General features: G+C 39.0%; 1 protein-coding gene across 1 annotated transcript in view; it reads right to left on the bottom strand.

The window, feature by feature from the left end:
• ARB2A (ARB2 cotranscriptional regulator A) overlaps positions 1-27,378 on the bottom strand; it is a 342,205-nt gene that overhangs the window by 177,322 nt on the left and 137,505 nt on the right. Inside the window, exon 7 of the mRNA XM_075180973.1 lies at positions 25,158-25,379. Within this exon, the coding sequence (XP_075037074.1) occupies positions 25,158-25,379 (222 nt within the window). The remainder of the gene's footprint in view (positions 1-25,157; positions 25,380-27,378) is intronic.

The raw sequence follows: 27,378 nt of genomic DNA on the forward strand, positions 1-27,378 counted from the left end.
GTGGCTCCAGTGACTCTTCATACTCCGTGTAGACTTCGTTGTCACCTGTGGGACTCTAATGTAACACGAAATCTACAAAAACTCTTTTGTAAAGCAGAACATCACTGGCGCAAATCTTGTACTTCTAATGATTTCATCACATATACTGCTATCTACAACTCCTATCGAAATGCTCTGATACTGCAAAACAAACATACTTCAAATCTCTCATCTATGCTCAGACATCTAACCACAAACGCCTTTATAACACATTTAAATCTCTTCTAAACCCTCCCACCACAAACCCTTCAACCACCATTAGTGCTCAGGATCTTGTTACCTATTTCAAGGACAAAAGTGATAAGATCAAACTTGAAATGGTATCATCTCCTTCGACAAGCAATCAGGTCAATTCCATTGTAGCACCCTCTGACACTCTCTCTCTTCATTTGATCCCACAAATGAAGAGGAAGTTTCTACTCTCTTCTCATCTTCCTACTCTACCTCCTCTTGACCCAATACCCTCACAAATTGGTACGTCCCTGTCTCCTGTGCTCATTCCACCACTAACTAAAATTTGTAATCGCTCTCTCTACTGGTATCTTTCCATCACTATCCAAGCATGCAGTGATTACTCCTATTAATATTATTATTACTATTAATATTTAATTTATAGGGCGCCACTAGGTATCCGTAGCGCCGTACAGGGACAGACAGAAACACGGTACAGGGTGAGACAGCACGCAACAGTTAACAAAAAGCACAGTAACTCGGAAGCTCAAAGTACAGCTAGATGAAAGGTGAGAGCCCCCGGGGGTAGAGAGAGGGGTAGAAGGGCCTCACGGAAGAGACAAGGAGCTGGAGAGCAGAGTTAAGGTGGTGGAGAACAGGAGGAGGGGAGGCCCTGCTCGAAGGAGCGTACAATCTAAGGGATTGTACGCTATTCTACTCCTATTCTGAAAAAACAAAAATCTGACCCTAACTGTCTCAAATTACCACCCCATCACTCAGCTCCCACGCCCCTCCAAGCTTCTCGAGAGAATTGCCTACACTCACCTTCATTTCCGCAAACAACCTTCTAGATTCTCTTCAGTCAGGCTTTCGTTCTCAACACTCCACAGAGACTGCGCTGACCAAGGTTGTCAATGATTTGATCACAGGAAAAACTGAAAGCCATTACTCTCTTCTAATTCTCCTGGATCTCTCTGCTGCATTTGACACTGTTGACCACTCTCTCCTCATACAAATGCTACAGTCCCTAGGTCTTGAAGGCACTGTCCTATCCTGGTTCTCATCCTACCTATCTAATCGCTCTTTCAGTGTTAATTTCTCTGGATCTACCTCTGCTCCACTTCCTTTATCAGTTGGACTACCACAAGGCTCAGTCCTGAGTCCTCTGCTATTCTCTATCTACACCACTTCTCTTGGAAAACTAATAAGCTCCTTTGGATTTCAGTATCATCTCTATGCGGATGATACACAAATCTATCCTCTTCTGATCTTTCACCATCTGTGTTGTCTCACGTTACTGACCGTCTCTCTGCCATTTCATCTTGGATATCTTCTTGCCAACTCAAACTCAATCTTTCAAACATAGAATTAATAATATTTCCACCCAAAAGCAGAAGCTTCCTGCCTGACATTTTGACTTTTGTTGACATGACCATAAATCCCATCCCGCAAGTTCGCCGCCTAGGTGTAATCTTTGATTCACAACTATACTTTGTTCCCCACATAGATTCCAGAATACACACATATCTCACACAAGACACTGCAAAAACCTTAATTCATGCTTTCATCTCCCGCATCGATTCTAATGCAATTTCCTCCTTACCGGTCTTTCCAAAATCAGACTCGAATCCCTACAATCTATTTTGCACGCAGTGGCTAGATTGATTTTCCTCTGCTGAGCCACTCTTTTAGTCTCTACATTGGTTGCCTATTTTTCAACAAATCAAATATAAAAATTCTTCCACTAACATACAAGGCCATCAACAAAATTGCACCAACATACATCTGCTCTCTTGTCTCAAAATATTTCCCAACTTAACACCTCCATTCTGCACAAGATCTGCGTCTCTCTTTCCCTCTCATCATATCCTCCCATTCCCGATTACAGGACTTTTTCCGGGCTGCACAAACTTTGTGGAATTTCCTCTAGTCCTAAAAACTTCAAGCGTTCTCTGAAAACCCACCTCTTCAGACAAAATTATAATATTACTCTCCCTAGGTTACTCTATTATCACCCTCTACACAGCTAACACAAGAAAACAACCCTCTGACCAACATTGCTGTGTGACTGATTACAAAGCCCACTAAATACTTTTTACCTTTGCATTCTAGGTGGACTAATGTGCAATATAATGTAGCATGTGCACTTGTGTATCAAACTCCCGTTGTCCCATAGATTGTAAGCTTGCGAGCTGGGCTCTCTTACCTCTCTTTCTGTATGTATTACCCAGTATTGTTTTATTAATCTTTGTCCCCAATTGTAAAGCACTACAGAACTTGCTGGCACTATATAAAAAAATGTTGATGATAATGATGATATACTGGGCCCGCCTGCCTATAATTTTTTCTTGTGTGTAAAAACATACATAATAAGCAAATAACAGAGCACTAAGCCAAATATCAAGCATGAGAGTGGGCAAGGTTTACAAACACTGGGAGCAATTGAGTGCAATATATGCAAATAGAAACATAGACAGGAAGCAAAAGTTTTAAAAAAAACACAAAAAAAAACAAACAAACCTCCCGCAAACTGTAAAAAACACATAAATAGCACCAGTTTACATCATGTACGAAAGTGAGAATAAATGTCCTAAAAAATCAATACATATGTAGTTTAGAAACAGGGAATAAAAGAAAGCGTAACAGGATAATGGCAGGGAGGAAGACTGCAGTCTCAAAAATATATACAAAAACATAAGACCAGTTAAGGGGATACCAAAATGCAGGTCCCGCGGGGACGGTACGGGTTTGGGCAGTGGATCCTCTTGTGTCGGCATGTCTATTTTATAAACAACATCATAAAACTCTGCCCTGGTAATATCTATTGGGTTTTGTCTAAGTATGCTCCACTTCACTACACCTCAGCTTGCAGCTATTTGCCAACAAAATCCTCTACAGAGCACAAACTCTGGTAATTATTCTAAGGGGTTCCTTGTATCAAAGTTGAAATATATTATCTTGCAAATAATGTAGCCCCAGTGTGCAATAATCCTCACAGCTCAAGGCTCAAAATAAAAAGGAGTGTGGAAAACCCACTACTCATCTAGAAACACTTGGATCTTGTCGGTTTCCAAGATCAGAGACCAATGGCTTCTAAATATTGTTTAGTACGATGAGGAGTGGTCGGAAATTCGGGACAATGCTGCCTCCAGCTCAATCTGCCTAATTCACCCTCCCTTGCCTTTACTGCATCTAGACCAAACAGACAACTAAGAGGGAACTCCAGCTACAAATGTCGACATCCTTGCTCTTCAGGAACTCCTAATGGACTGGTTGGGTTAATTTGCTTCAGATCTCCAGAACTCGATGTGTGATCTTAGAACTGACCTTACCACTATCACTAAATGCACAACAGAACTAAACAACAGAGTCCTCACTGCAATTCCAAACAGAGACCGTTATAGATATGGATTTTCTTCACAGGGAAATAGAACTTCTTCTAGAAAAAGAGGAGTACCTTGAGAACCAGGAAAAATAGAACAATATATATATCTGAAAAATCAGTGGATTCCACTGAATCACGTGAATCTGTTTGGAACCATATCTAATGTGCCTCTTCTCTACTTTATTTTGGGACCAAAATGGCCTGTAAATACAGATCGAAAGAGCTCATAGAGCCCTCCGACCTAAACCGAAAGATCAAGAACCTCCAAGGGACATTATCATCAAACTGCTCTTTTGCAAGGTGAAATACAACATTACACCAGCATGCAGGAACCAACCCCATATACTATTCGAAGGAGAGAAATTTCAGATATACCAGGATCTATCCCGGACAATTATTGCGAAACAATGTGATCTGAGAGACATGACACCTACCGAATGCTACAAGACTATAAGTATAAACAGGGCTTCTGCTTTAAGTAAATATTGTACCTGTGAGTAACAAACCGCACGTAATTCGAGACCCTAGAGAAGGTAAAGACTCCTTCCGCACACTAAATCTTCGGCCAAGTCCAGATGGAGGACTGTCTTCGCTATGAGAACTCTTTCGAACTCAACCAATCGTAGCTGTTTTGGATCTGCCTGGTTCATCCAGTTCTCTATATCTTCTTTCACTGCAGTTTTTGAGTCACGTATTTAGCTTGACTCCTCCTTCTGGATCATTGGGACTCTTTACTTAGTTTCAGGTGGAACAACTGATCACCTGGTCAAGTAATTTACGTGACTGAATTTACTCCCAGACCTAAGCCCACACTCTACTATTTAATCATTTACACTTTATTGGCTATACCAGTTCCTTGGCCTCTAATTTCAGTGTCCCACCACCTCACTGCAAGGGATCTCTCTCACTGCTATACCCTAACTACTCACTAACCCCCACCCCCCATCCTATTTCCCTTTTTTGGCATAGAGAAATTGAACACCCATATTATCCATTTGAAGGTACATTCGCTGAATACACTATTTAAAAACTCATTTATAGGCAATGATGCATTTTAACATTCTCTCTAACACTAAAGGGTTACATTTCCCTTACAAATGATCATTACTATTATCTATAATTCATAAATTACATGGTGAAATAATTATTTTGCAGGAAACTAAATTTTAAGAACGCAAATCACCCTTCCCTCGCTTCTACAAGGTTCTTCAAGACATTCTACGCCTCCCTTCAGCGGAAACGCAACAGTGTGGCTGTTCTGATCTGTGACACAGTACCTTTTGTCCCTACAGATTCCAACGTTGACTTGGAGGGCAGATACATTATCTTAACTGGCAAAGTAGAACACAAAGACACTATCATTACAAACATTTACGTCCCTTACATGGGACAGGTCTGCTTCTTCCATCACTTTTTTTCTGGCTTCTGTACTTTACGTAAAAGATGGATCTTACTGGATGAAGATTTAAACAATGTTGTTATCTCGCAAAAACTAGACAGATCTTCATCTGAAAATGAAGATTCAACTGAAAATAACTCTCCAGGCACAAAGGCATTTGGCTTAAAACATGGCTAATGCCGGTCTCTTCAACATTCGGAGATGTAAATATCTGTCTACAAGAGATTACACCTTTCTCTCCCACCCACATCAATCTTATTTTGGGATCAACCTGATTTTAGATTGTAGCCAAATTATCCAGACACTCTATAGTAGCTGCCTCAGTCTACCTCACAGGCTCACCCCAAGAGATACTAACATGCAGATGAAACAATACTCTAAAAAAGCTACCTCAATGTCAAGAAACCATTAAGACACCTACAAGAATATTTTGATAATAATCTGAGGAAATCCAGTTGCCTACAATCTGGGAAGTCCATAAGGCCATAATTAAGAGGACCATTATAAACTTTGCATCCCAAAAGAAAAACTAGAAATATAGCCTCCTTAGATCAATAGATATTCTAAATCTGTAAACTACCCATAAACATCCTCGATCAATCAAAATTTACAGACAAACGACTAAACTCAGATGTGAACCACACACCCTATTGAATGAGCAAACGCAAACAGAAATTAATGTGGCTTAAACAAAAATGTGATTAGAAAGGCAATAAATCGAATATTCTTTTAGCCAACAAAATTTAGGTGAAAAGAGTTTTACAAACAATTGCAGCTTTAGAGATAAAAAAAAAATAAGGTCACTAATTTATAACCAGGATGCAATAAACAGAGCTTTCATGGAATATTAAAAATCAATTTATAATAGCCACAATAATTCTAATAACAGACACACCCCTTGCACAGTAATTCAGCGTTTCCTAGATTTCTGTAATATGCCCCAACTTAGCCAAGCAGAGAGCGCATATATCTTAGTTGCGCCATTAAAGAAGATGATCTAAAATTAGCTTAAAAATCACAAAAGCCCACAAAATCCCCAGTTAAACAAGCCATTTACCTCACTCACTAAACATGGGGACAGGCTCACATCTCACTAGTAACGCAGCTAAAATTCTTATCGCTAGAGGATGGAAGAAGCAGGTCCCCCCATATAGAAAAGTTATGCTAAATCACATATCTCCTTCTCCCATGGACTACCTGTCCAGCCTATTTAACAATAGGGTATCTGCTTCCATAAAACGTGCAGCCTTTGGTAACAACACCATGATACCATGTTCCCGGAACTATTGGGTAAATCCCTTCCTTAACTTTCCTCTCTGCCAAACCCCCCCATTCCCTTTTGCCTCACATATACTAGCCGTCCCCTCCCCTGATCTTTCCCACATTCCCAACACAGTTAAAACTTAAAATAAAAAATAATTCCGACAAACATGCAGGTGAATAGTAATCAAAGGGTTGTGTCGTTTTTTGGGGATCCCTCGGCTATTTTGATGTAAGCGTTATCAATTACTAGTTGATCTGCTATTTGTCATGCTAAAGTGCTTTATTTAATTGTAAGTTTGCTTCCTTAACCTTTATTTATCTTGTTGACCTACCTGTCGATTTCTATAAATAAAGAGATTTAAAATAAATAAGTAAATATTTACTTTATAAGACTTTAACCGCTGCTACTTATGTTGCTTGAGGCTACAATTGTCAAGGACGATTCATTGTTTGACAATTGGTTAGTAGAAGGTTTTGTAAGCGTTGAAAAAGTTTGTCTGGCTCCAGATGTAGAAGACGCAGCTATTTGGTCATTGGGAACAGAAGATATTCGTGGAGTCATTTTACTACACAGAAAAAAAAAGTAGGAGCTGTGACAATACGGAAAAGAGATAGATGGGAGACATTGTAGCAAATGGCAGTTCCCCATCATACTCACTATTTTAAGATACTGTGAGATAATGTCCTATTTATGTATAACCTACATCCATACATTTTCCTAATACCATATGAAACATGAAAATTAACCTCAGCTATAAATAACATTTTCACTTGTTTCCCCGTTGAAACGGACAGTGGCTATAGCAATTATTTCTGAATTTCCATTTCACATAAGTGTGTGTAGGTAATATATTCTATTTATTGATTTAATAATTGATAATTCACACAGCAACGTGCATAAAAAGATCTTATACAGCACATTAAAAAAAATCAAAACTATACACTAAAAAAATTGCAAACACACCCCAAACTTTTACATTATTACTATTAGAAGAAACATTTTGAAAACTGGTGAAAAGAACTGTGTGATATAAGAAGGATGCATAGGAACAAGTGTCTGTAACAGTGTACCAATGTTTATAGTTATGTACCTAGACAGCAGAGTGTGACATGTGCTGAAAATAAATCTAATTTGCAGTGTACATTCACTAAATGTATCAATGTCACAAAAACACAAACATTTCAGTATGACATTTGAAATATGTATGTAATAAATGTCATAGCTGTCTAAGGCAAAGGGAATAGTTTCTAAAACTTAGGCAAATATACTAAAAAACATGAATGTAAGACAGCAAACAAGCAAAAGCCACCAAGTAAGGGTTAGACCAGTGGCAAACAACCTAGTAGACTTTTTGGTCTCAATTTTTGTTGTCCCAGTCCAACAAATGGCTTACACAACATTTTGGGGAAGCACGGTGGCTTAGTGGTTAGCACTTCTACCTTACAGCACTGGGGTCATGAGTTCAATTCCCGACCATGGCCTTATCTGTGTGGTCTTTGTATGTTCTCCCCGTGTTTGCGTGGGTTTCCTCTGGGTGCTCCGGTTTCCTCCCACACTCTAAAAACATACTAGTAGGTTAATTGGCTGCTAACAAATTGACGTGTGTGTGTGTGTGTGTGTGTGTGTGTGTGTGTGTTAGGGAATTCAGACTAAGCCTCAATGGGGCAGGGACTGATGTGAGTGAGTTCTCCGTACAGCGCAGCGGAATTAGTTGCGCTATATAAATAAATGGTGATGATGATTTTGCTTTATTACACGTAAAAAATAAGGCAATAAAGGGGATGTACAAGAATATATTTTAATAGTATTCCATTTAAAATTGTCAGGAGATCTCCACTGGGGCTCAACAGTGTGACTATTAGTGTTACCCTGATTCACCACTCTGAGGATCTTCACTAGGAAACATTTGAACCATCGGCAGCATCATTAGTAGAGTATGTCAGGAGCAGCAGAGATACCCAGTATTATGTAAAGCAGTGGTAGCTGGGTCCAGTATTATATAAAATAGTAGAAACAGTAGTGTCATCAGTAAATATAATGTCCAGTGATAAAGCAATGGGCAGGGGTGGGCTGGACCGGGGGGGCAGCGGCTCCGTCTAACGGCTGTTCGGGCCTGCTGCTCCCCCGTCGTGGATTCAAAATTGGCTTAATACTACCGGCGGCCGCATCGCGTGTCATGTGATGCGGCCGCCTGTGCGCCCACCCGGGCTGAAACTTGCCAGCCCGCTCCTGGCAATGGGACTAGTAATGTCTAATTAAATGCCACCATTAATAGTAATTCCAATAAAAAGGTAGCATTAGTAGTAATTCAAAATAAAATGTCAGTAGTGCCCAGTACTATTTCAGTATTATAGGATGCGATTACTACGCCAACAAACTTTTTGTGGTTTCACCGGTTTATGGTAACTAACGGTCAGTGGCTACTTCTACTGGCACCATTAGGCCAAGTCAGCCACTCAGGACTGCAAGTGCCAACTGCAGACAAACATGGTGCCCCAGTTGTAGGAGGGTAATCTCTGCCACCACTAATTTCATTCACTGGCACCTGGAAACACTTACACTTCTTGGGAAAAATATGTGGCTGCTTACTTTGGTTAAATATTTCTTGCTTATGGTGGATCAGGTAGCTGGGTAGTTGACTGAGCACTAAATTAGGACCACATTTAATTTTACATGTGCTAATAGTTCTTTTTTATTATTATTATTTTATTTATTTTCTAAAACAGGTCTGGGGGGGGGGGTGGCTATATCAACCCATAGTCGCCTTAATCAGTTTAGTCTCGCCCCCCTTCTCTGCCTTTGAGAGGAAGCCTAGATGTTTTACATAAACTCTAGTGGCAGAGGGTTGTTTCCAACCATGTGGCCGTGGGGCTCAGCCGCCCCTAAACAGCATTGGCACCACTTAGTCTGAGCTGGAAGATCTAATCTTTAGGTCTCTGGGCCAAACTTACTTCCAAGGCTTTATCACTGGGGTCTAGTGCCACCTCAAAACTGAATTCATCTCCAGGACGTATGGAGCCAGAACCAGAGAAGCGTCATCAACAGGGAGCTCACTGAGCTCTGCAGCAGTGTCTAAGCCTCCTGGGAAACCAAGTTGGCAATTCTCCTTTCCAGGTTCATTAGGAACCTTCCACAGCTGCTGGTAAGACGGTCTAAAAAGTCAAGTGCCAAAAACTACACCCTATTTTGAAGATGTGGCTTATTTAGAAGTACCATTGCATTTGCATCCTGTGGATTAGGGATGAGGGATGTTGCAGCAGAATTTCGCACTAATTGAATTTAGAGGTGAAACAGGCAGTTGTGCAGCAGATGTGCAAAGATTGAATACATACGGGACAGTTCTGAATATTTTGCTCATCTCTACAATAGATCTATCCCCCTTTATGCATCCTAACATTTTATTAGTCTTAGAAGCTGCCACTTGACACAGAGAACTGTCATTCATACCATCTACTAATATTGCTAAATCCTTTACAACTCAGATTTCTCCAACAGTATCCCATTTAACAAGCAAATTATGCCCAATAAAACATTAGCAGTAATAATAGTGCCGAGTAACATGCCAGTACTAACAGTAATGCCCATTAAGAAGCCAGCAGTACTAATGCCCAATAAAATGGCATATTGGTGGCGTCAACTAATATGTCTGTTGTAGCAGTAATGTACCTTAACGCCTTAATAGTGGTAGCGCTAAATGAAAAAAAGTAGTAGTAGTATTGCAAATTAATATATCTGCAATAACAGTAGTGCCCAGTAATATGCCCAATTTGCCAGCAGTGCCCAGTAATAAATAACACAGCAGTAATATGGTCATCAAGATTCTGCCTTAAATTATGTCCTGATTCTTGTTCCCAATCAAGACAGGTGCTTTGCTTATAGTAGCAGGACCCTAGCAGCATTCACAATCTCATGTCACTTGATGCAAAGGTCGCTCTGCTTCTAATCGGCAAATGCCAATGGGCAATTAAAAGCCTCCATTGTATAGCTAATGCCATAACCAGTGGTCTGAGAAAAGTGCCTCTCAGGCAACGCAACAAACGCATCTTCCACTGTATTTTCTGCATGAAGGAAGGAGGGTAAAATATTATGAAAAATACACTGAAGCTCCTCGGTGTTCGGAAAGCAGCAGAGATTACGAGGTGTGTGACTAAAAAGGACAGTCTTTATTTTTTAAGACAATAGATCAACAAGAAACAGTATATGCAGAGTATTAGATCCAGGAAATCAGGTTCAAAATCATATGCAGATTTTACAGGTTCAGAATCATAAGCAGATGGGTCTGCAATCAACAGGCAAAGATACCGGATACAAAAAGTCCCAATATCAGAGCAAGAGATTAGCCCAAATCAGCAGATGTGGTTCAGCGGAATGTCACAGTGTACTTATCAGCAGTGTATAACAAAGTCGAGAGCATTAAAAAATACTGAGACAGACCCAGAGTCCCTCAGAACAGCTAGCCACAATAGCAATTAAAGCAGTACAAAATTCAATGCAAATTCTTACAAGTCCAATTGGATTGAGTAGAGCTGCACAACTTATTATCAGGATGCAGGCTGGAATGGAAGTGGAGTAGCTGAACACCAGAGATATGTACCACCAGAACAGGTTGTATAAACGGTAATGGTACCGCTGTCCCGCTTTCTCGGGACACCACCACCTCAGTCAGGAATGGAGTGCTGAGTATTTGCCGGTCAAGCAGGTAACAGGGACACAAATGGTTAGACAGAGCCAGGAATCAAAATCAGAATCGCAGTCAGACGTAGCCAGTGATCAGAACCAGAATCGTTGTCAGACATAGCCAGGGTCAGAACCAGAAAGGAGACAAAGAATAATGCAGCACAAGAACCAGGACGCTAGAAGCAAAACACTATCACTGGCCAAGATGGAGTTTCAGGACAGGCCTTAAATAGTGCAGGCAACCAATCAGGATAATGCAGGTAACACACCTGCAATGCAGCTCAGCTTATTTGAAAGCAGAGAGCTCTCATAAATAGGGAAATACAGCAAAACCTGACATCTAACAACAGAATCCTAACACATGTAGCATTGCAGCACAAATTAATTGAACGCAAACAGATCTCAAACACAGGGAAACGGCAACAGAAACAGATCACATAATCAGAATGCCAACACTTAGCCTCTCTCATGCTTTGGACCAAAGAGGAAGCACAGATGGAAATTCATAGCTTAGATATAGAATGGATTTTTGTAATTAACAGATAATTAAAGAATTACATTTCCAACATTTTTTTTTATAATTCTTAACAATTGATAATAAGTTGGTTTGAAAAACATTGTTATTCAATTTCCTGCAACATTTTGGCTCAAAAAAAACACCAACATACCACCTAAGATTTACCCAGGCAAAATCAGGACAGAATAAGCCAAACTGCTGAGCTGCCCAATCCACCCAATCACACCCACTTTATGACAAACCCCTACCACCAAAGTATGCAATTTGGGCCGTCTCTACAAAATTAGGCCAATTAGGAAGTACTTGTGCAAGAACTAGGACACATTTGTGGACTTTTCTTTCCTTTACAGCTAAAAGCAAAACAAAAAAACTCAAAGGTTCAGTAGACTATTTAGTAGGAAAGTACATAGATCTCATAAAAACAAAGAGCCTTTTCTGCCTGGTGGTGGAGGGTTAGTTTGCAGACACACATCACAAGCTTCCCCACGTCTACAACATGTTAGTTTGAATGCTACAGTGCAAAAACATATCTAGATAGGGCAGGAATTAATATATGATTATTATCACAACACACAGTAAAGTGTGGCATTGGATTTTAACCAATGAACATCAACTATCATATTACTTAATTAGGAGATCAATTCTTAAATATTTTATTAGCATTTATTTATATAATGCCAGAATACTCCACATCGCTTTAAAATGGGGAACCAGCACAGTAATTAAACAAGCTGGGTATTAACACACAGACAAGAGGGCCCTGCTCACATATTGGTCATTATTATTATATAGCACTATCACATTCCACAGTGCTGAACAATTAGACACTGGTACTCCCCTGGTACCATCTAATTCCCCTACCACAGGTACACACCAGGGTCACTTTTAGTCAGAAGCCAATTAAAATACTGTTATGTCATTGGACAGTAGAAGATGGAGAGAATATACAGACTCACATAGATAGCACCCTTGTCTGATTAAACACCAAAATCCAGCATTGCAAGCACTATGCTACTGTACGGCCATGGTATTTAACTTCTGCAGTATGAGACGGTATCTGGAAAAGTGCTGAATAAATATCACAAAACAGAGCTCACACCGATTTACAGGCGCAGGTCTATTGAAGTTACAAGCACCTATGGATTAACTTTTCTATATCAATCTTCAAAAGTTACCAACATGGAAAACCCTGGGTACAACTTGCATACATGGTGGGGCCCCCAAACCTCAGGTGCCTGAATAAATACTGTATGCTATCATTTAGTAGAGGCAGACTTCATAAAACAAGGTCAGGTCAGATTACAGATCATGCTGCTTTGGCAAATGGGTTATGTACATACACTGTGCATCAATCCCATCTCAAAGCTTCAAGAGTAATGTTATTGTGTTATTGCTGCAATATTCAAAAACATATTTCTGCAAATCCATTAGTGGCCCTACGATGTTTGCAATGGCTTGTTCTCCATGTACTTCTACGGTTTAGGTTGGTGTGTGCAGTCCAGTAACTATTCATTGGCAAATAAAGCCACTGGCAATGCTCATTACAGGTAACAAGATGGCCAGATTTACGCAACTGGGGCTTGTAGGCCCACAACCTTTGGTGTCCTAAGCACTACCCCATTCAATGGCTACACCTTTTCAGAGACCATTCTCTATAGCAGTGATGGCTAACCTGTGACACTCCAGGTGTTGTGAAACTACAAGCCCCAGCATGCTTTGAAAGCTATCAGCTAGTTATCTTTAAAAAAAATAAATATATATATATTTTCCAATATGTGTCATTGTGAACACATTAACAGTGATGACAAATGTTCCTTTCCATAATCAACACAGAATGAAGCAGCTAAATGTGTGTCTCAGGTCTTGAAGACACAAGTGTGGTTTAATATGACAATAACAGGGATACTGCTGCATGCATCTAGGTCAAAGGTAAATACACATCAGCAGCGGAAGCCATTCAAGAATATTTTTATGTTACAAAAAACAAACACAATGAAAAACAAAATGTGTTTCATAAAGCACAGTAATAGTGAGCCAGTATTACAGGCATTCACCTTAATACACATTTACATCTATGCTGAGCACTGAAGATTAGGATATACATTATTTAAATAACTAAAGCAGCTCAATACCTTTATTCAAAACGACCATTATACCTAGCAGCCAAATTCCCAGATGGCAAACAGTTATCAAGTAAATAGGCTGTCATGGCATGAAAATAATTAAGAGCCATGTTCTCCTAGGTATTTCCTTGTCTGCATCCAGCAGCAATTTAGTGAGATTCTCCATGCCCTTTTTAGAACATGCTTTACAATCTTATCTTACAATATCATTAAGTCTAATTAATATTTTGTATCCTAAACAATTGTGTTGCTGATGAATACACAGCCAGTGTTTGGTTTTAAGCAAATGTCTTTGTATCAAAAGAGGTTCTGTAAATTTAAGCAGCACAACTGGTCTTGCCATGTCCCCAAGGTGTTTGGTGACGTCTGTACTCTATCTTCTATGTTTCATTAATGCTGATATTACAACCAAAATGTGGTGGATTCAGGAACAGAAACGGCAGCGCACAGGTTCCAGCTTCTACTGTACAATGTATACAGAGAACAGTCATATGACCCAGAGATATAGACCCACAGTCAGTATATGAACTAGGGGGAGACCGAAAGGGAAGCTGATTTGACAGATTTCTATTGTTGCCAATGGGTATGGTAACATCCTTGACTGACATTTGTGACAACCAACACGCAGACACTTGGAGCAGAATCAGTAATGCAATTATGACGTTGTGGGGAAGGTTTATCTTTGGGGACATTTGTAAAAGAAAAAAGCATCAATTATTTCTTGTACTATTTTGTCACTAGTGGCCATGTGTGTTTCCTCTTCAATTCTCCATGGCAGCTATTACAATGGGTAAGCTCCCTTCTAGCATAGTCAGTAAATACTACAGCTCCTCCTCTTCCCCAACATCTCTTCCTGACTATAATATAGGCAAGTCCAGCAGTGTTTTTCATACTTTCGGAAAAAGGGGCTTATTTGTGCCAAGGCCCTTAAATAGTATAAAATTGAAAAATACCAACCGCGCTGCTTTTATTTCATATATGCGTCACTTAACCATTTGCCCTTATTTGTTCATTTCAACATAAATTATATGTTCTGGGGGTGCCCCCTCATATAACCACCTCATTATATACATGGTTATTGCACAGAAAGAAAAGTCGTGGCTATTTTGTTGTGATGCACTTAGGTACTTATATGTTAAAAACATTCCAATTAGAAATGGCATTAAAAATATAACAAGAAATTAAATGTATCAAAATATAAATAAAATATAGTAATCATAATTGTCTGTTAGAAAATAATATATATTTAATCACACCACCCTGTATCTCTAATATTTAACTGTATATTTTGAAAATATATAGGTATATATCTCAAAAATAGTATTATACTTATTTGTAGATATTTGGATGAAATATGACAAACCAAGGGGCTTTTTTTCCCTCTAAATTTAAACTATCATTAATATTAATACAATGGTAGGTGGCCCTTCACTGGGAATCTCAGCAATACCAACAAATATTGCACACACCCACCATTACCAAGATATAACTTTTATGGAGTACTAGGTCAGTGGCCGGGGGTGCTCGAGGGAATAAGCACCACAACCAAGGCAGTCATGTTCCTTTATACACCTGTGCTGGAAAATACAATAATTGCTACCCTGTGTCTTAATAATGAGATAATGATTAGGAACAACTGTTAGGTAGGCTTTGCTGTCCATATTTATTAATTGCATCACAGTTTAAAAAAAATGTAAATAAAAAATTACTCAGGAATCTCCCACCTGCATGTGAGATAAATTCTGCACCCTCTGGGATATTATATTTTGTTTTCAAGCCATTTGCTGAACAGCAAGGTATCCTAGAGCACAACTGCTGACGTGGCACCCCTGGGAACCCTCTATTTCCATTACAAGTTATTTCCATACACAATATAATAGGGAGAGCCATACAGATGCTGGCAAAGATCATCAACAAAAACAAATCAGTGATTATCGTCTTGTTTATGACTGAACCAAGGAGGAAATGATCACGTAGGTGCAGCGCCTCCAGGACACTTATTCACTTTAACTAGCCGAGATTAGCAGGTGACCAACAATCACTATAGGGTAGATGTATCAAGTATATACACCAGAGCATCAGTGTATTATGTGTATTATTATTTCATTTTATTAGGTACACTTTGCCCTTGCTATTACCTGCAATACTGTATGTATTAGAAATAGAAAGAATATTGCCATATTGTGTGACAATAACAGGACAGAAGAAGTAATTTTGCTTGTATTAGCTAAGGTAATTACTATTTGTCTCAAATACCCATTGTTATGAGCCCACGTTAATTAGCTAGGTCAACAGGTAATCTGAGAGATAATTCGGTTAGAACTTCTAGATGATATGCAATGTATATAAATGTTATTGTAAAAAAATGTATCGGACTCAGATTGTGTAATGTGGCAGATACAACGTGTCAAATGTCTTGTTGTTTCACGTAAGCGTGAAGTGTTATTCCTTGATGTTACAGTGTAACTCTTTGTTTAGTGCATTCAGCCAAATAGTTAATTGAGTCAAGTCATTCCAATGTATAATCAAGGTAACAGAAACTGAATGTCTAACAGCTAAAGTATCCACTGAGAAACCCCTGCTGTAAGGGGAAGCATTGAGACATTTGACCCTAATCCCTGTGTATACAGCCATGAATATATGGAGAACAGAATGCCAAGAGAGCTATTCTAACTTGGAAGATGCTGGTATACAAGACATCAGCGGAAAGGACTCTGGGCCAGGCATCGTGGTGCCGCTGGAGGAAACCCTACCAGGACAGGGTGTGCGAGAGACAGTAACCCAGGCTGAGCGACACCGCAACGGTATAGCTAATCGGTAGTGGTGATATTGCAGGAGGATAAGACTCTGAAAGAGACTGAGATTATTATTTTGGAGTGCTGACTCCAAGAGGCTGCATGCTATCATTTACCCTGTATCTTGCGAACATCTCGTGGTGTTGTACTGTTGTAATAAAGCCTTAGTTTGGATATATCCTGGTCTACCAGAGTGATGTGAATCCCATAGAGGGTAACTGCCATCCCAGCTAGGGGTGGTATCCCCGCACTACATGTACATACATATACACACACATATACATACATATGTTGTATGGCATACCACCATATACCAGCTCGCTTCTCGTGCTGTATATACACACACATACAATGAATGGAGTCCAATATGAAATTATGGAAAGATAAATGAAAAGCTGGATAGTCATTACATTTTTTCTCCATGGGCAAACTAATAATATAAACTATACAATTTACAGAGCACATGGACTATTTTCTTATTAGAGCAAAGTTACAGGAAAAAAACATTTTTAAACTGGTGCATTAATAAAATGGGTGACATTTCTTAAGGGGGGTCTGTAAATGAAATCATTCCTAGACCTAGCACCTTTATGTGAGTGTGGACATTGTAGCCTGGGTAAAAAGAGGCGCATTGAGCATTTTATTTTACTGTTAACTAGCTCCAGTTTTCAGAAACGTGTTCTAGAGTCTATAGCAATCCAACCCTAAAGCTTAGTTTTGGTAGAATGCCCCTAGATTTCAGATTATGGTAAACATGGAATATATATGTCATCTATTGCAATTATTAAAGACTTGAGGGGAGCTGTACAAAGCTCAGTCACGTTCCAGGCAGATACATGCCCTCAGTCGTGGCTCTAGACGTATCCCTGAAAGACTAACCTCTTCAAATTCATCCATCCATTTGTGATAAGAAGGCTTTTCTTTGTGTGCTCATTCCGTATGAAAGCAACCAGATGTTTTCACCATCTGCAGCCTTTGTGAGAGGAGTTGGTGGTCTCCATCCAGTTTCATTGGACAGGTGTGCATATAACAAAATCACCACCATGATCTGTATACAGTTTGGCAGTCAGTCGAGATGACAAAAATGTGATCTGTGGGGAGATGGAACTGCTCCCTTACAAACAACACAGCACAGCTCAGTGTACACTTGACAGCATGTGTACAATAAACTTAAATTCTTCACTTTTTTTTTTTACAGAAGTATAATTTCAGGAAACACTAAGTATTAATCTAAACAGTATAGCAATGTAAGTGTGTTTAAAGGGTACAGGTACATTATGACTGGTGAAGAAAAAAAAGACATGCAAAACTGGGGTAGACACAGCGAAGGCATACACAACTCCCTAATTTCTAACTGTTGAGTCATGGGGGTAAATGTGTTAATCTGCGCTTCTAAGAAATTGACGATATTCGGCGTCTTTGCCGGGCAAATTTAAAACGGCAATGTGTTTAAAGGCAAAAGTTGCCTTTAAACACATTGCCGTTTTAAATTTGCCCGGCAAAGTCGCTGAATATCGGCGATTTGCTAAAAGCACAAATACATTTACCCCCTGGTTTAGAATGATCCTAAAAATAAACACTACACATTATCAGAGCACGCAATACTTTATATTAATTAAAAGCACATTTACACTTATTACTGAGAATAAGAGCTGTATGCTGCTTGGTCCGTTGATAGAAGTAATACAGTAGAATACATGAATGGTGTAAAAACCTGTATAAACAGCTGTGAAGAATATTTTATATCTGTGATGACAAGCAATATCAGAGTGACAAAGATAACAATATTTTTCACAGATGTTAGTTTATACGGTGAGTTTCTTACTATTCTTCCTGCTCATTCTTCTCTCCTCCATGTCAGTACTGCAGCCAAACATTACACCACCCACAATACAGTCAGGGTGGTTTAAATCCTTTCATTATCCCATATATCCTCAAGAGGCTCTGCTGATACTATGCCACCTGTGGCCAGGTGGCACAATGGCTCAAAGTGTCAAGAAATAAAGACGAGTGTTAGAATGACTCACTGCCACTACCACCCAACAACACAGCACCTGCAGTGGACTTAAAGTACCATTGTTCTACTAAAAAAAGAAACAAGATCAACCGGCAATGTTTCAAAATATTTAGCGTGAGCAGAAATCCTCCCAAGGCAGAAAGTTAAAATAACAGGGCCTGATTCATTAAGGAACTTAAATTAAGAAGTTTCTTATTTCAGTCTCCTGGACAAAACCATGTTACAATGCAAGGGATGCAGATTAGTTTATTATTTTGCACATGAAGAGAATACTGGCTGTTTTTCCATGTAGCACACAAATACTCGATAGCTTATTTGTACACTGAAATTTAAAGTTGATATTTGTGTGCTACAAGAAAAAACAGCCAGTATTCTCTTCATGTGCAAAATAATAAACTAATCTGCATCCCTTGCATTGTAACATGGTTTTGTCCAGGAGACTGAAATAAGAAACTTCTTAATTTAAGTTCCTTAATGAATCAGGCGGCCCATAGTGTGTAATTAAATGGACAGTACAAATAGTTTCATTACAATTTTTTTTTTTTTGTATTTTCGTTTAGTGAATGTAGGAGCGCTGCACCAGGAACGCTAGAGAACTAGGGAGGAGAGACTGGTAAATGAAAGGTCAGAGTTGTGATTTCAGTCAGCTTCCCATGGCAGGGGGGGGTTGGGGGCGACTAAACTTTATGACTCCAGTTTATTGCTCAGATTAGCAGAGTTTTGAAAGCAGTGAAGTAGAAAATAATTTAAATCTCAAAAATGCATCCTGTGGTCAATTACACTTAACTCTAGCCACAGTCACATTAGTCAAACACACATTATCCAGGAGTGTAGTTTAACAACTTACAGGGTTGGAAATTAATCAAAATACTGAAAAGGGGGGAAACAAATAATATTAATAGTCACTTCATCCGGTTGTAACAGGAAGGTTAGTGTGGAAATGTGTTTTTTATTTGCTAAACATATATTTTTATTGCTTTTCGTTTCAGCAAACTAGGCTCAAATAATGATTCAATGATCCCTTTTTAGCTTTGCATCCTAAAACCCGAGGTGATAAAGCACAACGTTTATTCAAGACTCAATAACGGTGTCGTAGCACAGTTTGCCTGATAAACTACTCGCACTAGATCAGCTACAAACATTATTTTGCTTTGCGTGGAAAGGCTGTTTTTTCCCCATAAATCTTTTATGATCCAAGACGGCTTATGCATAATATACTCGTATTATACTTAATCTCCATGCTGCCTTAGGGTCTCAAAACACACTGCACCTTGTGCTTAAGGTACAAAAATATTTGTATTTTTTTTTTAAAACTTTTTATTACTTTAGAGTTGGTGAAGAATTTTTTTGCGAATAATAAAAAGAGTGATGAATGAAAAATATTGTCAGAAAGAAAGGAGAGTTGGGCAATCAGACATTGTGAAATGAACAGGTGCAGGTATATGTACATTGTATCTGGGGAAGCATCAGCTTGTGGGGGGTAATGCACTAAACGGTAAAGATGGAATTACGCCTTTTGTAAATGGCTCTCCCAGGTGCATTGAAACGTTGGTGGTACAGATCATTAATCCGCTGTAATTTTGGTTCATTGAATGAATGGCTGAATGGCGCGGCTGTGAAAATATAATTATATTTTGCTTAAGCATATAGACAGACCCTGAGATCATTTTGCACTTGCTGCTCATTATAACTGGCTGTCTGTGCTTTGTGCTGAGATTCTTTTGTCAAGATTAACAGACGAGCACAGTGTGAAGATGTGGTGAAGTAGTTCAGATGCTTTCAATAGAAGGACTTACATTTTCCCTATCAGAGGGAGGAGTGTTTCTCTCCAGTCTGGGAGAAGAGACAAATAGTTATGTCAAACAACAAAACCATATAGTGGTAGACAAATTGCTCATGGACTTGGCCACATATATTAATCCAAGATGCCAGAGGATTAAGCAAGATAAACGCACACATACAGTGCACACCGTATATATTTATCTCCGGCTGAATGTAACATTATCATCAATCCATTCTAGAAACATTGTGTGTGTGATTGTGTGTGTGTGTGTGTGTGTGTGTGTGTGTGTGTGTGTGCGCATCAATACCACATTCAAAAGTTATTTTTTGTTGAGTTAGAGGTTTTAAACGAACATTTGGCCACTGGGGGCACTGTTCCATTAAAGTCTACCTATAGTGCCCGGATGTAAATTGCATGCAAGTACGCTCGTATTCAAGTACAAGCAGATCTCAAGAAACATTTACATTTGGCTGTGGGTATAAGTACGCTCTGGTTATACCTAACTTGACGTATATAGACAGTCAGAACATACTGCAGTATACGCACATATGTATGTGCAACATGATGTCCCATCAGAAGGAAACCCCCAAAAAAAACAAAAACTATTAAATGTAGACTTTTAATTCTATAAGCATTATTAAAAATATACATAAAAATGGAATTTGTTAATTTTTCTATTGTTTTCTTAAATGAAATACATAAAATCAGGATGTTCTTAATGCATAATGCACATAAAACACATTTTTACAGTCTCTCTTACTTGCATGCATACATGTCAGTCATCACTATCAGTCAGCACTTACACCTTCCCTGTAGCTGGTGCAAGCGATACGGCTAAAAGACACATAGCTAAGAGATGGCCAGAGCTTGAGTTGAACAAATCTGCGTGATCTCGACCTCGGCCACCCTTACTGTACATTACATATGTGCGTCTGCTCCCTCCTTACCCCGTTCCATCCTTCAAATTATAGGCAGTTTAAAGTGTCATTTACAAATGGCCTAAAGTCCGTTTCTGATCATGCACAGAGAGATTTCACGCGAGATATGACACGGAACGTGACTTCCATCTGAAGATGAATCAGGCCCATAATGTTTAATTGCCAGTTACTCCTAATCTTATAGTCTTAAAGGATAACTCCTGTTTGGTCTATTCTGAGATTTTTAACCCCCCCCCCCCCCCCCCCCCCAAAAATGACAGAAAATGGTCCCTATTGTATGTCTGTAATTGATTAATTTTCTAGCAGAGTATATGTAGCACTTACTGTTCCTATCATTTTTTTATTTTGTGTTTTTGTTGTGCTTGGCATATTCAGTCCAAACGCCACTGGTTACAATTGAATAACCTCAAAAGTTATAGATGTACAACACATGAAAATATCTAACACACTGATTGTGGTAATCTTCCACATGCTGCTGCTTTAAGGAAAGACATTGCATCATGCTGGGTGTGCTTCACATACCACAATACTGTACAACATATTTCAGATGAATGAACAATATGCAGAACATTTGAGCTTAGATAATGAATAGGCAGCATCTGTGTGTATCCATAGATTGTAAGCTTGTGAGCAGGGTTCTCTTAACTCTCTGTCTGTATGTATTACCCAGTATTGTCTTATTAATGTTTCTTCCCAATTGCAAAGCGCTACGGAATTTGCTGGCGCTATATAAATAAATGTTAATGATGATGATCTGTGACCTGAGTAGAGGTAACTGTCAATCACTTACAGACAAATTGAATGCAGTTCAATAAGTGAGAACTACAAGTGATTGACAGTCAGGGGCGGATCCAGACTTTTGCTATACCCCGGGTGATTTTAGGGGGGCGATTTAGGCCCCGCCCCCTTTCTAATGTCTAAGGCTGCCGGCGGCTGCACAGTATGTGCAGGTCCGCTCGGCAGTGACAAGTGTGCTGTCACTGCTGAACGGACCTGCACAGTGTGCAGCCGCCGGCAGCATGCCGCTGCTAATAGGGGGGGGGGGCGATCGCCCCGATCGCCCCCCCCTGAATCCGCCACTGTTGACAGTTACTTCCACTAAGACCACAGATGCTGCACTCTGTAATAAAAATGTAAAAAAACACTCACATCAAATCACTCAGTAAGACCTACAATGGAATCTCCTCTATAGTCATACAATGTAATATTATGGTCTCTGTTCCTGACCTTTATAAGGAACTTCTATGCCTACCTGGAAACTTTCTAAATAAGCAGACTAGAAGATATTTTATAATATAAAGAAAGAAATAACAATTTTACAAAGATTTTACCTAGTTCATGATCAGATATACTGTATATAAAAGAAATCTGAATATTTTCTTGTCTGTGGTCCTAATAAAAGAACTTAAAGAAAAATATATAAAACAATGAATTACCCTAAATCCTTTGTGAGTCTAATTTTGATTACTACCAACATGCAGTTTCCAACAGTGGCCATTAATTATGACACATTGAATAAGTAAGAATAAGTGTAAAATAAATTTAAAAAAGTCAGTTACAATCTGAAGTGATCCCTGAGATTTCGGTTGTAACCCCTGTAATGTATCTGAAATCACGAGATTCCGAATAAAATCCAAAGAGATCCCAGGTACGACCCTAACCAGTAGCATGAACTTGTAAAGGAAAGCAAAGCCCATTAAGAATTATGGATTTTTATATTATGCAAATCATTACTTAAAACATTGCTTTTGAGAACTGCACTCACATATTATGTAACATCATAACATTAAAACAGAACAAATAACATTAGACGAAATTAAAGAAAATAAGTTCTCTAAAATGCTTAAGGTTGTTAAAGTTCACTAAGTTATTCTTGCCCAAACTACGTAGACACACACAGAGTTCATGTTCGGACCCTTCTAGGAATGCCTTATATCAAATGGTCCTATTTGCCTCCATATCACTTCTTCATTGTGGTAATAAGAATCATATAACAGGTCAGAACAGAGTGAACAGCATGAACGTTGGGGTCACATACAATGTCACTGCATACGTGCCGCTTGCTGTATTGGGGTAGTAAGTCTACAACAATCCCATGGTGCTAGCATTACAAAGGTGTAAAGGTTCCCAGGGTTCAGGCAGGAAATAGCAAGGGGCACGGTGTCCTGATTACATCATAGGTAAGGCTGGTGTTTCACCAACTGGAGTTTGTTATTCTTCTTTATAGCAGCCTATATCCTTCTCGTAAAATAACACAAAAACACTATGTGCCCGATTACTTAATTTTAACCCCATTTTATTACTGTGTGTATATATTACCGGCAACAACCGTAGAACTAGATACATTATATTTCCATAACTCCACAACTCAACCAGCACACCTGTAATCTGCTAATAAATTAGTTAGCACACAAGATCTAATATTAAGCGGATGATGCTTTTTGCTTCTGAATAGTTAAATATAAAATAAATGCATTTCAGTGCTATTGTTTTTTTTTTTTTTTTATTCTTTACATGGCCATGGTAAGCATTGGGTGGTAGAACTTCAGTGGGGTTAAAAGGCGATAACTTTGTTATCAAGCCCAGATGTTAAACCCCTTCCACACCACCAAAACGATAAATTGTGAAATGTGCTATTTGAGAAGCTACCCAGCATCAAGCACACTAGATGTGGTGGCCATGCCCACAACCACCAACGTGGTCTTTATATAAAACACATTTATTGCATTTCTAACAAATATAGAGTTACCAACATTACAAGTAAATGGAAAGTAATGGTTTTAAACAAAGAAAATGATATTCCTCCTGGACTTATGTCATTTCTACACTAACATACCTAATTATTGAGAATTAATCATCCAAAATACCAGGTAATTAGCTCATTAGTGGGTACTGGCTGAGCAATGGATTCTCCTGTTGCAGTATTTTGATCATAAAATGTATCGCCTGATTAAAGTCAGTCATTGGAATGTGTTTGTCAATACAAGTCCATGGCGAGTGCAGATGAAAGCTGACAAGTTAGAACCATTCACTTAACCTACATAAAACTTTCTGGGACAATGGGGCCTACATATCATGTGTCAGAGAGCAATGTTTAGCGGTTAATTGGTGCAAGGTGTGCATTGTGCCCGTCTGAGCCTGGATTTTTATCCTTGATCTTTTTCAAAACAGGTTTCAGTGCACATTACTCTTTGTAACCAGAAAACAGATTACACCACGCATACGTTCAAAGAAAGCCTTATACTCGCTCTGTGGCTGCATTATTAAGACATTCTTACCTCTGTTCTACTGGTGAATGGAAATTGTTCATGATCCAAATTAGGAGTTCAAATAATTAATATCACAGCAATAAAGAAAACACAAAACATTAATAAAACATGTGTAAAAAAAAAAGTATTGTTTGTGTAATAATAAGATAGAGGTTTGGCAAACTATTTTCTAACTGTATTAGGAACATGCGGCTTTCACACTTGACACAATGGTTTTCAGTTGCCAGTGGCGATGTTAGCAATATGTGCAAGCTCTACAGCCTTGAGCACAATAAAGGACCACCTATGAGTTTGCCCCACATAAACCCTTATTCATTTAATGAGACATTACATGCACTGAACTGGAAATTGTAGTTTGTGTTTGCCATGCAACAGGTGTATTAAATATACTAAAATAATCATACCTAGTCAACACCCATCAAAGTGGCAAAGTCTGTGCACAACTGCACACAGTGCGATGTTGAATGCAAAATGCTCCCAACAGGCACATCAATGCCAATCATGTTAAATAATGGTAGTTCAGCATGTACCCATGAGCGCTATGTTTAAAGCATGAACCCTGATGTTCAAGGAAGCAGGTTGAGTTCAACTCCTTCCAATGTGGACATCTCACCTTGTCCAGGATGGAACTTCATAAACCCCACCAGCTTGGCAGACAGCAATCTTATCAAAGTATATTAATTTGACCCGTGTATAGGTTAGCTGGCAATCTCAAATCATCCGAACACCAGGAATGGCATTGTACCAGCTAAACAAACTGAAATGAACAAGTTTACTCACTCTAATGTATAACTGCAGTGTCTCCTTCTCTTTTTGGGGGTTTCGGTATTTCTCATAAAAGTCCCTCCGCTTCTTTGTGTCTTTTGGAACCCTCTCTCTCTTCTCCCTCTTCTCGGCAGGCTCGTCTGAGTTGTCCGGAGACTGCTGCGGTGCCAGTGGTCTGCTCTTTTCCACTTCAACATAGTTTTCATTAGGATTCAGCACGATAACCGCATAACCTTCCTGTATTGGGATGACAAAGTGTGATATTTAGGGCATATGATTTCTGTTCAATTGATCTTAGATGCTATACTTCACTGTGCTAATTACGTTTAACCACTGTACTATTGGCTAGGAAAGAACATGGGAATATATTGGGCTCCAAGTGTACATCAATATATTCTGCCAATTTACTTTTCTTTCTGAACATCACAGGGCTATTTTTTCTTTATAAATTATTTGAATAGTTTATCAGAAGCAAATATAAATTTAGTTACTACAACCACAACTCTGAGCCTAGTCTTTGTATCCACTGGCCCAACTGGCGATAATTTCATTTGCTAACCATTACTGAAAAACTTATTTGGAATAAGGTTTTGCTGAACTGTAACAAAGACTTTGAACTGGGAATTCTGTTTTTTTTTTTTCTTCAGCCTGGACCTATATGATATATGCTAGCCCGCTTCCCCAACCAGGGATCCTTGTTTTAATTAAAATGAACATCCTAATGCTTTAGTTGGTCTGCAAACAAATATAATGAAAACACGGATGTACAAAACATTGACATACGATTAACAATTATTAAATATGATTAATAATTTGTGTATTTGATGGTAGTATATTTAGAAGAAAAAGGATCACTAAACAGCATGGCAACCCTTTTATTTGGATCTCGAGATACAAAGTCAAGAGCTCCTGTTTTAAAGAATAGTCAGAAAGATGCACCTTTTATAATCATGTCATCATCAATTGAAATATTTACTTTTACAGTGTACTTGAGAAAAAAAACAAATTGTTATTTTTAATTGGCTTACCAGACTACTATACTCGGGCATCTTGAAGCGTGTGAAAAATTTTAGTCATTCTTGAAAACTATGTAGCAACAGCTGTGGTTTATAGGATGTGACTGCACACAAAAAGAGGAGGAACGGCAACAATTCTGTAATAAATGAGACGCCTGTTCTGTGCTTCTGAACATGAGCGGGTGGAGGGTGCAGCCAAAATGATGCCCAAACCCTGCTGTGTAATAAATGAGACGCCTGCTCTGCGCTTCTGAACCTGAGCGGGTGGAGGGTACAGGCACAATGATGCCCAAACACTGCTGTGTAATAAACGAGATGCCTGCTCTGCGCTTCTGAACCTGAGTGGGTGGAGGGTACAGGCACAATGATGCCCAAACACTGCTGTGTAATAAATGAGACCCCTGCTCTGTGCTTCTGGACATGAGCGGGTGGAGGGTACAGGCACAATGATGCCCAAACACTGCTGTGTAATAAATGAGACCCCTGCTCTGTGCTTCTGGACATGAGCGGGTGGAGGGTACAGGCACGATGATGCCCAAACACTGCCAATAAACACTCACAAATGATGTCTGTATTTCCCTAGATCAGTCATCCATAGGACACAACCCTAGCCGCCACACAGACTCTCCATTTTGTGCTCATCAGTTACCCTATGATTTCGCTAATATTTTATTTGAAATCACTTAAAAGAGAGATAATGAGGCAAAGCACATAACACCACAGCCCAGTTCAGTTCTGAGGGATTGGCCTTTAGTCTACTAGGTAACATCATTGTTCTGTGCTGCTACAAACGTGAAGGGTATGTCAACCTTCATTAGTCAAGGTATCTGATCCATCTTTGCAGATTTTAAGGCCAACTAACCTGAGATTGTTATTTATTTATTTTTTACTTTATTTTTGTGTTTTTTTTTCTCATGGAAATATTAATAGATCCCATATAGAGAGAATATAGATGGTAATATAGCAGAGGAGCTAAACCATTAGCCTCATCCACAAACAGCATTGCACTTAATAATTTGGATCAGTTATTGGATTGGTAGTTTATAGGCCTAGGATGGCAGATCCAACCTAAAAGTTTTAGCTTAGTGACAAGGGATTGGATAGGATATAGGAAGGGCGTGGGCTATTGGTTCTGTTGTTGCGTAGTACTGCAATAATACAATTGTACAAAGCTTTTTAATTGTACAAAGTTTTTACATTGTGACAAGTAATGCACTAAT

This window comes from Mixophyes fleayi, chromosome 1, assembly GCF_038048845.1.
Source record: "Mixophyes fleayi isolate aMixFle1 chromosome 1, aMixFle1.hap1, whole genome shotgun sequence".
Lineage (NCBI taxonomy): Eukaryota > Metazoa > Chordata > Amphibia > Anura > Limnodynastidae > Mixophyes > Mixophyes fleayi.